At 35.8% G+C, this 12,292-nt stretch overlaps 1 protein-coding gene across 1 annotated transcript; it reads left to right on the top strand.

Annotated features, from left to right (window-relative positions):
- Positions 1 to 805: 805 nt before the first annotated feature.
- LOC111915801 (7-hydroxymethyl chlorophyll a reductase, chloroplastic) lies at positions 806 to 5,456 on the top strand. The gene is made up of 18 exons (XM_023911443.3): positions 806 to 963; positions 1,042 to 1,138; positions 1,314 to 1,398; positions 1,466 to 1,577; positions 1,865 to 1,949; positions 2,355 to 2,396; positions 2,525 to 2,655; positions 2,823 to 2,885; positions 3,040 to 3,137; positions 3,296 to 3,331; positions 3,428 to 3,489; positions 3,595 to 3,622; positions 3,840 to 3,919; positions 4,238 to 4,307; positions 4,712 to 4,769; positions 4,896 to 4,960; positions 5,040 to 5,134; positions 5,214 to 5,456. The coding sequence occupies exons 1-18, from the start codon at positions 891 to 893 to the stop codon at positions 5,302 to 5,304; spliced, it is 1,371 nt and encodes a 456-aa protein (XP_023767211.1). The 5' UTR covers positions 806 to 890; the 3' UTR covers positions 5,305 to 5,456.
- Positions 5,457 to 12,292: the final 6,836 nt, after the last annotated feature.

Consider the following 12,292-nt stretch of genomic DNA (forward strand, 5'->3'; position numbering starts at 1 on the left):
ACATATGACCGAATAAATCTTATTTTTTGTGGATCGAATAAGAGGCAAAATATGAGGTAATCAAATGCACCGACTTGGAGTGAGTCAGATCTTACTGGACCAGTAAAAGATATAAGATATATCTAAAAGACCATTATTCTTGCTTCTAGATGTATATCAAACATGCCCTTGTTCTTACTTCTTTAAGAATCTGCTAGAGCTTCTTTAAGAATCTGCTGCTCGTATATATATTGGTCTTATATATATGAAAAAAAATGTTACTTCAAATAATTTATATAGGTGTTGTTTGTTTTTTTGAAGCCAAAATATCTGCAGTCTGCGGACAACATCTGCAAACCTCTGCGGCAGTAGAGGTGGACCAAATGTCTGCAATCTGCAATAAGAAGACTGCTTGTTTTTAACGTCTGCAGCTGTTGAAATAAATTGATTTTCCAAACTTAATTTTATGTCATAAACATTAATAATGCATTTTTAGCAAAAAAAAAAAGAAAAAAAACTGCACGGTGACTCATTTTTTTTTTTTTTTTTTTTTTTGGTATAGGTTAAAATGAAATCTGAAAACCTTTAAAGATAGTGATTCATGTCTGTGTTGAGGAAGATGTCACAACATTTTTTGATCTAAGCCTTTCCAAAAAACAAACATAGGAAGATGTCACAACATTTTTTGATCTAAGCCTTTCCAAAAAACAAACATATTGTGAGAGCACATGTCTGCGCCCTGCAGACAAAAATGATTGAGCAGATTTAATAAAAAAAAAAAAAAAAAAAAAAAAAAACAGCCCTGTAGAAACGACGCGTGCTGGTACAGATATTAGTTTCTCTCCAAACAACATATATATGTGGCGGAAAACAACTCACTCTTAAACTCAGCTTCACTCTACACTACACCCATGGCTATTTTCAGTGCAAGACTCTGCTCGTTGCCCTTACAGCCATCTATAATTTCAGCTTCATCTTCTAAAGGTTCAATCTGTCTGTTGATCTTTCACTGAAAACAGTTTCGGAATTCTAATATGTTGTTTTCAATCATGATAACTACAGATACAAATGGGAGTTCAGTAAAATTGAGAAACGATTGGAGGCAACGATCCAAACCTATACCTCCTGGAGGCACATACCCAGCTAAAGATCAGTGCAGGTTCTTTTTACAATCCTTTTCCATCTTATTTATATTAATCTCCTACATTTCCTTCTGTACTTGTCTAATATTCTTATTTTTGAGCAGCGATTTAGTTTGATGATATCTTCGTTCCTAAACGTACTAATTAGGGTTTCTGTTGAAGCGTTGGATTACAAATTTCTTGTTCTTGCAGTAAGTGTGGATTGTGTGATTCTTACTACATTGCTCATGTGAAGAATGCCTGTGCTTTCTTGGGAGATGGAATGTCAAGGATTGAAGTGAGTTTATAATATTTTCTGTGCTCTCAGTCCTTTCCGATTAAACCCTTCTTGCTCTTCGGTTCAGGGGCTAGAACAAGTGGTTCATGGCCGAGGTCGGAATGTTGATTCATTAGATGAAACATATTTTGGTGTTCATGAAGAGCTACTTTATGCTCGTAAAACAACGCCTGTAGAAGGTCATATTTTTGTCTTTAAACTTGTGTTTGGTTTATATGGGTGTCTATATTCTATACCTCATTAACATTCATAAATTATTAACACGTTCTGATATGGAAATCATATTATCTTTATATCCAGATATTGATTATTCTTTTAGCTTTTATCCTGTTATCCAAACACACTCTCCATTCCTTTTTTTTTTTTTTTTTTTTAAATACATAAAACACCGTTTTCACGTATTTTATGAAGTTGATCAATCTTGAATCCTGAAAACTGAAAAGACCTGAATTTATTATGATGCTAGGAGCTCAATGGACAGGGATAGTCACAACTATTGCAATTGAAATGTTGAAATCAGGCATGGTTGAAGCTGTAATTTGTGTCCAGAGGTAATAAATTTATGGCTAAATGCAAAAAATAACAACATAATTTCATTTATCTGCGTATTATAGCATCCTATTTCCATTTCTCTCTATCAAACATTGTACTTTCTTTTTCTTATCAACACATTATACTTTTTACAGCATTGTACTTTCAGTCTTCTTTTTTTCTTATTAGGATTTAGGACATTATACTTTGAAAAATCAACTCAGTTATAGCAATGGAAATTGCGTTGTATTTGTATGATATTGCTGTAATGCAGTAGATTTCTCAAAGTACAATGCTGTAATAGGAAGTAATGAAAGTAGGATGCTATAACAAACAAACAATTAAAAGTGCATAACTATTTTTTATATCTTTTTGTGGTAAACTGCAACAACTTTTATGTTGAATTCTTGTTCGATTCATGTCAGTGATCCAGACGACAGACTGTCCCCAAGACCTGTTTTGGCAAGGTACCGAAGATACTCATCCTTTTTTTTTTTTTTTTTTTTTTTTTAAATTTTAGAGCTTCTAAAAACATAATTTCTCGCCTTTTTTTTAATAGTCTTAATACTTTTTGTTTTTTGTTTTTTTGATGTAGGACACCTGAGGAAGTTCTAGCAGCAAAAGGGGTAAAACCGACATTGTCTCCTAACCTTAATACACTTGCTATGGTTGAGGCAGCAGGTGTAAAGCGTCTGCTGTTCTGTGGTGTTGGATGCCAAGTACAAGGTATATATATATATATATATATATATATATATATATATATATATATATATATATATATATGATATGATATGATATGAGGTTTTGTGTATTATTGTGTTATGATATGGTAATATTTTTCGTTCTTGTGACTTTACTATTTTAATGCAGATTAGTTTGTTAATCTGCAGCACTACGATCAGTTGAGAAATATTTGAACTTGGACAAGCTTTATGTGCTGGGGACTAATTGTGGTAACTTGTACCTTCTCTTCTCATAACCTCTTTTTTTATGTTATAATAGTCTGTTAAGTGTTAATGGAATAAATTTTACAATTTATTAAATCATGAAATTCATATGTGCAAAATAAGTAAATAAAATACCATTTAACTTTTTTTTGGGTTGTAGTGGATAATGGAACACGAGATGGTCTAGATAAGTTTCTACGAGCTGCTAGCACAGATCCAGATACAGTTCTTCATTATGAGTTTATGCAAGATTATAAGGTATTTAACACTTTATTTCAACATATTATTATTTACTTATCATAAAAATATTAACTTTTGTTATATATATATATATATATATATATATATATATATATATATATATATATATATATATATATATATATATATATATATATGTCTTTTCATGTTGGTAGGTCCATTTGAAGCATTTAGATGGTCATATAGAAGAGGTACCATGGCCAATAACCTTAAACTTCTCCACTTTCCTTTTTCCATTATCTTTAAACTCCAATTACCATTTTTTTTTTAAATTTTAACTAAAACAGGTTCCCTATTTCTCTCTGCCAGCAAATGAGTTGGTTGATGTTATAGCACCATCGTGCTACAGGTACCCTCCATCCCTCTCCATGTTTTTTTTTTTTTTAAATTTTTATATAAGTTTCTTTAATCTTCAAAGAGGCCACTAGAATAACTTATTCTTTTCATTTTTCAGTTGTTTCGACTACACAAATGCAGTAGCTGTAAGTCTTTCCCCTGTCATTAAATTTAAATCTCCTTCTATTATGACATGACAAGCTGTACTATGTTTGTCCAGTGTGACTGGGACTCAGACTGATGTCAATGAGACAAAGACTGCAACTTTTTGTCTGAACCAAAAATGTGGGATAGAGACTTTCTTTCTCAATTTTTTGTTTGTGCAAAAGACATAAATGCCCTCCAAAATAACCTTAAATTCAGGATTTGGTGGTGGGGTACATGGGGGTACCAAAATATTCTGGAGTCAGCATGACACAACATCCACAATATATTACAGTGAGGTGAAGAACGAGGCTCCCCTTTTTATATATTCTCTAAATTTCATTATACGTACGAATTTTTTTTTTTCTTATTTTGTGTTATAAAAAACCTACCCAATAATAGCATTGTATTTTCTTACATGGGCATTATACTTTGAAAAACCTATCCAGTTACAGCAGTGAAAATCGTTATATGACATTGCTATATTGGGTAGATTTTTCACTGTATGATGCTGTAATAAGAAGAAAGGTATGTAAGGTTATGTAATAAACAAATCAATGTAAGTACGTTGCTATTTCAGGCATTTAATCCTTACCTTTTGACCATTCAAATTGCAGAAATGAACGTGGAAGAGAAATGCTGAACTTGGTCAAGGATCTAGTGGAGATCACCCCTACAATAAGTGGAGTAAAATCCTAATCTTTAGTTTTCCTCATATTAGATACAAGTCATCTGTATAAGGGATAATGATATAAAAGCCCTTAAGTTTGACAAAAATGTGCGAATTTATTCTTTTTTGGATTTTAGGTTCACTAATACCGGATACTTGCAACCTTTTTTTTTTTTTTTTTTTTTTTCAAGTTTACCCTTTTTGCAGATTTATCCGGTAAAACCGAACATTTCTACCAAATGTAAATGCTTTAATGAACCACAAATATACAAAATGGTAAAATTGAAAAAAAAAATGTTGGAAGTATCTGGTATTAGTGAAGCTAAAATCCAAAAAAGGGTAAATCCGCATATTTCTGTCAAACGTAAGGGCTTTTATGTCCTTATCCCTTAATATAACTAACCACAATTGTTTACTTCAGGGTGAGAGACGTCCTTTTGTTATGGAAACCGTGAAGGCAGACGATAATGCTAAACTCGGTAATTATTATTTGATCTTAATGCAAGAAATAGCAAAATACTTTCATTTTCTTTTTTTCTATCATTAATCTCAATCTTCGAATCCAAGCATGATTTTTTTTTGTTATGTATTGATTTCATTTTCAGGAAAGGGTCCTGCTCAGCCTGCTCCAAAGTTTATAGGAAACATTATTGCATTTATACTAAATCTAGTAAGAGTTCATCATATATTATTACAAAAAAAAAAAAAAAAAAACAGGATAAAGATTCTAACTCTTTAGTCATTTTCAGATTGGGCCAAAAGGTCTTGAATTTGCTCGCTATTCCCTCGATTATCATACTATCAGAAACTATTTATATGTGAACCGGACATGGGGTAAAGAAAGGTATGTTTTGGAGTCTTTATTTATTTATTTATAAAATTAGTCATGAGTTGGATTTAATTTGATAATCTAATGAACTCAGAGCTGCAAGACACATGCCATCATATGCAAAGAAACTTGTGGCTATGTATAATGAGAAAGGTGAGATTGATGAGATCCTTTCAAACCAGTGATGAAATTTGTTCATGTTTTTTTTTTTATGAGATTGATGAAATGTGTTAAAAGTATATGATATGTTGAAGATTGGTATTTGGGAACAGAATGTCAAAAGAGATTGAGATGGGCCATGTGTGTTTGCATTAAATGTAGAGAGTATGGGGACTCATGTGGTTTGTCTTTGTCATTGTGTATGTATGTATTGAATGATAAGATACTTGGACTGTGAGGATGTGGTTAGGATAGAAACCGTCCAATAGGGGCATGATAAGTAGAATAAACGAAATGAATTGACCTTCGATTTCAATGCATGGAATCCACAATATGCATTTTAAAAACCTATTTTCATTGTTACAAAATTTCTTTTTTAATGCTTCTAAGGTTAAAAAAGTTTGATAACTCTAACCTTGGCTTTTGATCGTTTCTTATGGTGTTCTTATAGCCTCATTCTTAGAAGGTTGAACCTTGGACAGTGTTGTAAAAAAAATTAATTGAACCCCTTAAAAATACCGAAGTTCTTAGTAAAATCAAAATTAGAAACGTGTAGTCATGTATATAACCTTGAACCAATGTCGTGTTTGTTGGTGATGTTAGTGTTATCAATATATTTTAGGTAGTTATTATTAACATCGAGATAAGTTGAACTTTATTTACTCATCAAAACTGGAGGTGTGGGGTGAATGCTATGAGTGATAAACGCGAACTAAGGAATACGAGAGAAGGGGGGGGGGGGGGGGGGGGGTTCCGGGGGTAGCGGCCTTGGGTATAGGGTTCCAAGAGGCAGCGCCCCTTGAGGTGTCCAAGTTGCGGGGCTCAAAACCGCGTTGTGAATCCTAAACGTATTTCTATAACATGTAAGGGTCCAAAATTATATTTGCGAAAACTAGTTATGACATCATGATGATGTAATAGGCGGTTATGTCTTATAACCACCATTGTAACCACCTATTTTGGTGTCATTTTGTGTATTTTTTTATTCATATTAGGCTTGTAATTTGAATTGATTTTGTTCTTGGATTATCCTACATATGAATTCGTATACCTCGAGAAACATGGATGAATTACATATTTCTGAAAGTGTTCAAAAGATGATCCTATAAATTATCCAAACATATATTGTTATTTTGATACCCTATTTCTAACATTCGAAATCTGTAATTTTCAAACGAATAATTATGGCAAAATAGGTAAGAGATATGAGTTCTGTAAGAAAAATCCCATGTGTATCAATGCAGTCATCCCAAATCAGAGTATCAAAATACGAAAATCATAAAATCTACAAGCCGAAGTGTATAGTCAAGGTTTGAGCTTTCTGCGGTTGTATGAAGTACCTAAAACTCATTTCATCCACAACTATAAGTACAAAGTTTAGTGAGTCTTTTCCAATATATACATACAACACAACTATCAGCAACCCTAGAGATCACCAGCAATCCCGATGGTCTAACAGCATGCCCTGTGGATTTACAACATGTTTCAGGGGCTATTAGCAACCTTATGGATTTTCAACAATCTAGAAGTTATCAACAATTCAATTTAACTCACATATAACACTAATCAACAATTAAGATCCAACTGGTTACATACATAAATACCACACAAGAAAAAGCAGTGAGAAGACTCACTTTGCAAATAGTAGCTAGGAATACAACAACTCTCTCACACACAGGGTAGACATGAGCAAGAAGACGCCTAATAGTAGTAAAGAATACCCTCTCAATCTACACACTTAAAACCCTAGTTTGACCCAAAAGTCAACAATAGTCAAAGTCAACTGGCAACCCTTCTATGCCCTGCATACAAACTGCTCTATGCATGGCGTAGAGTTTAGGTGGTTATGAGCCAAAACCAAGCTACGCCTAGCATAGCAAGAATTACACCCTGCGTACTGGTCTGAATGCCAAAAGTTACATTAAGCTCTTAATACCAAAAGTTAGCTCTTCAAACTTCTGGATATGACTCAAAGGGACGACTTAATGGATAATGTCTCTGACTTTATCCATTTGCATGCCATAAATGAGCCATAAACCAAACCCTAAGTACATGAAGTGCACTAATGCTCAAGATCCCTTGTATGGGGTAGATAGAAGTGATAAATCTCTCAAATCTATGATTCAGCAACCCCCAAAACAACAAGTGATGGTATTCAAATGGTTTGGAGTAGATCATACTCATAGGAACCAAAGTTATGGGATAAAAAACATACACAATGCATAACGAACTAGATCTAGTATGAGATATTGCCAAGATGGGAACTTTATACCTATTAGAGGTGGAAAACAAGATGAATGATCTAGATCTACAAGGCTTGGAGCTTCTAGATGCTTCTCCATAGGCCTTCTCCTTCAAGGGTGCACACAAGAACACTTTAAAATCTTAAGGTTCTCACAAAAATGGCTACGGTTTCGAAGGGGTTGGATGGGAGGATGGAGGATTGGTATGAAGAGGCACTCAAGAGGGTTAGAGCCTTTAAATAGGCTCATAACCCCAAAAATTAGGGTTTTTGATCCTACATACTATGTGTTGTGTAACTAGACTTACGCCCAAAGTACGTCCTTAAATACTCGTATGAAGTCTTTCTCATACGCTGAACGTAGGAGGTCATCATGCCCCCCGTGTAGGACTGAAAAATACACTCCAAAAATAATCCAAAGAAAATCATACTAGTGGGTACGGGTGTTACAAATCTCCCTGACTAGAATCAAATTTCGCCCCCGAAGTCCTCAATCTAGAAGAAAGCAGGATAGTTGGTACGCATCTCGTCCTCGGGCTCCCAAGTCCACTCAGAACCTTTCCGGTGCTGCCATCGCACCTTCACCAAGCCCACCACCTTATTTAGCAAAGTCTTCGTCTTCATGTCGATAATCGCTACCAGCCGCTTAACATAATTTAGGAGGTCATCAACCTAAATATCATCTAAAGGTACTACGAATGTCTCGTCTGCCACACACTTCCGCAACCGGGACATATGGAAGGTAATATGAATCCCACTGAGCTCATCTGGTAAATCCAAGCGGTAGGCTACCTTGCCTACGTTAGCTACTACCTGGAATGGAACAATAAACCTGGGGCCCAACTTGCACTGCTTTCTGAATCGGATGACACCTTTCCAAGGAGACACCTTCAGAAGTATCATTTCCCCGACCTGAAATTACAACTCAGATTGGCGTCGTCAGCGCAGCTGTTCTGGCGACTCTAGGCTGTCTGAAGTCTCTTCCTAACCTGCTGAATCAGCTACGTCGTCTTGAGCACTATCTCCGTGCTCCCCATGACCCTCTAACTAACTTATCCCCAAAAAATCGGGGTCCAACACTTCCTCCTATAGAGGAGCTCAAAGGGAGGCAGAACAATGCTGGCGTGATAGATGTTGTTGTATGAAAACTCAACCAAAGGGAGGTAAGAGTCCCAAATCCCACTGAAATCCAAGATGCAAGACCTCATCATATCCTCAAGCTTCTGAATGGTCCAATCGCTCTGTCCGTCCATCTGCGGATGATAGGCGGTGCTAAAGTGCAACTGGGTACCCAACTCCTCATGAAACCTCTTCCAGAATCTAGATTCTGGAAGTGAAGAGAACATCCCGATCTGAAACAATCGAAGTAAGGACACCATGGTGAGAAACTACCTCTCAAACATAAATTTCGGCTAACTTCTTAGTCGAAGAACCCTCTCGAATAGCCAAAAAGCGATCACTATTGGTCAATCAATTGATAATCACTCATATAGCATCTAATCCCTTTGCAGTCTTTGGTAACTTCGTGATAAAATCCATGGATATTTGTTCCCATTTCTATAATGTGACCTCCAGAGGCTGGAATTTGCCATGAGGGCATTGATGTTCGGCCTTGACCTTCCGATAGGTCAATCACCGCTCCATGAACCAAACTATATCCCTTTTCATACATGACCACCAATAACTATGTCTCAAATCGTGATACATCTTCATCGCGCCCGGGTGAATAGAAAATTTTGAGTTGTGTGCCTCGTCCATCAAAATCTATTGGATCCCACCCGAATAAGGCACCCAAATCCTGCCATGCACCATCGACAATCCCCGACTATCATAATCAAAAACTAATATCTGATCGACCGCCTGCTCACTTGTGATAACCCGAAATTTCTATCTTGTACAACCATTCAATTCAATCAAAGTTAGACTCGTTTCTGCTATCTTTTAGCATTGTTTAAGGTCTATTTGAGTGTTCTAAGCCTAGTACATTCAATTTTTGGGTTAAGGGATGAGTTATCTTATGTTCATCGTATTACATTCTGTCACACCACAAAACCGGAACGGCGGAAACATTCTGGGGTGGATGACGTCATGTCAAGTATCACAACATATGCAGTATAGTAATCAAAGTACAACAACCATTGCATTAATAGTAATAGTTTTACATGGTTTACATTACATAGAAACATCAAAGTAATACAAGTAATAATATAGTTACAGCTCGACACTAAACTGTCTTCAACAAAAGCTCCTGAGATGTACCTGTCTATTGCTGACCTGAGAATACAAGTTATTTGAAAGCGAGTATCAGCATTTTTACAAATGCTGGTGAGTTCATAAGTATTTAGTGTCATTTTATTCAATTAACTTTATAAAAAGTAGTAGTTTAGAATCAACAGTGTATTAGAGTCGTTTCCAGAAAATCCTATATTTTCTAATTAAAAGTAGTCTTCTACCAAGACCCGACAGTGTTATGTTTTTAAAGAGTAATGTTCCCTGAAATACTATCATTACCAAAATACGGTATTTGATTTTTAAAGAAAGCAGGAGATTATCGCTAGTAAAATACAAGGAAAAATAACATGTGCCTCAACAGAATATACTGCTGACTAAGGCAAAGAAATCATAGACTCCAGGAGAGTATCAAATGAACGACACACCTGGCCCAGTCTAACAAAAGGAGACACAGACCCCACGATATCAACTGTACGATACGGCTAGCAAGGTCTAAAACAAAGAGACACAGACCCTAGACAGTATCAAATGAAAGATACAGCTAGCAAGGTCTAAAACAGTGAATACAGACCCCATACAATATCAAATGAAAGATACAGCTAGCAAGGTCTAAAACAGTGTAATTATAAGAATGTGTTTCCAGCATACAATGTTAAACATCGTTACCTTAAGGCCATGAATTATAAGGTAAACATGGAGACACTCGTAACCATACTAACCGACACTAGAGTACTTGACGCCCTGCAAGCGTCGGTGTAAATATGACATTTGTCACCCCTTGGCTTGGTAGGCCGTGGACTGTAGCTAGCAGTTAGGGTGCAGGGGTGTCAATCCCGTATAGAGCTATACACACAATGTCCGCTCTCCCTACAAGAGACTCTGGTTACCATCTCGACGACGGGGAGATCCGTGTCTTGAAGATGTATCTCGAACAATGAATTCTGATGTAATTGCTGGACTAGCAGTAGAGACTCATAACTGAACCGATCGATGTAAACCTATATGTCTATACATGTATACATAATATATAATTAATGATCAAACGACCTTCGGACGGATATCCGATCCCACCAGACCACATCCCAACGAGGAAAAGGAAATAGGGCGAACTAGCAAGTACAGACATACATTTAACTAAGTAGAAACATTTAACGAAGCTGAAGTGTTTAACGAAGTAGAAGTGTTTCACGAAGTAGAAGCGTTAACAAGTAGAAGCGTATCGTGAAGTAGAAGCGTTAACAAGTAGAAGCGTATCGTGAAGTAGAAGCGCATCGTGAAGTAGAAGCGTTAATAAGTAGAAGCGTATTACGAAGTAAAAGCGTATCACGAAGTAAAAGCGTTAACAAAGTAGTAGCATTTAACTAAGTAGAAGTATAACGAAGCAGTATTATCTAACAAAGTAGGAGTATAAAAACATGGAAGGAAACTTCTTTGGAAAACCTTTATACTTAAGAAAATCATGACTTGGTATTCTTTTGTATAATAAGTTTGAAAACCTTTAGAAATCCTTTCATAAACAAGTTTTGAATGAAACTTTGATAAAACATTATGGGTAAAGAAAACCTTTGTTTAAAATACTGTTGTAACTGAATCCTAAGTAAAACATACAGCACGAGAGTCAATTTGAGGAAAGATTTGAACAAGTAAAGACGTTTTGGAAAACCATTTACAGTATCATACTTGGTAAAACAGTTGACAGTGTAATAAATCCTTGTGCATGCGGGTTATCAATCACATGTGATTGATATGATAACTGACATATTTTAACTTGTATCCCCCCATAAAATCATATAAAACGTTTAAAAGGTTAATTCGGGGGTATGAACTCACCTGTTGTAAGCAGATCGAACGAAAGTGCCGGTTGGGTGCTCGGTGTCAAGTAAAGACTTGAACACACTTAGTGACCTATTAACATATGATGACATATGTTTACATACAATTAGTAAATATAATACCAATTTAACATGTATATGCATCCTAAAATGCGGAAAACACTTTGGTCAAGTGCTAGGAGTGTCTCGGGTAACATCTAAGGGTGTGTATGGCCTAGATAGGGAGTTTATTCTTCAAGAGTAAACTCTTTATAGAGTTTACGGCCCTAAGACCTTCTCCCCATGAGTTTACGGCTGTAAACTCATGGATGGTGTGTTCTTTGATGCATTAAGGTCTTATAACACTTGTGGAATTAGGCTAGGTTCAATTCTAGGGCTTATGAAGGGTTTAAGGCTTCAAAATGGATCATTTAAGGAGTTTACGGCCCATGACTACTCCTTGAGGAGTCTACGACCGTAAACACATGTGTTTACGGTAGTAAACTCATGTTGGTCCATTTCTTTTGTTGTTTGGTGGTTCTAACTCATGCATGTAAGGTTCTAGTCACTTTTAGGAGCATAGGAAGGTGTTTAAGGCACTTAAACAACTTGGAAAGGTGTTTACGATCTAAGAAGATGTTCTTGGGGAGTTTACTACCTTAAACACGTGAGTTTACCGTAGTAAACTCTTTTTGTCCATGAATCCTATGTTTTGGTGGTTGTAGGTTA

This window comes from Lactuca sativa, chromosome 6 (genome assembly GCF_002870075.4).
Source record: "Lactuca sativa cultivar Salinas chromosome 6, Lsat_Salinas_v11, whole genome shotgun sequence".
In the NCBI taxonomy this organism is placed as follows: domain Eukaryota; kingdom Viridiplantae; phylum Streptophyta; class Magnoliopsida; order Asterales; family Asteraceae; genus Lactuca; species Lactuca sativa.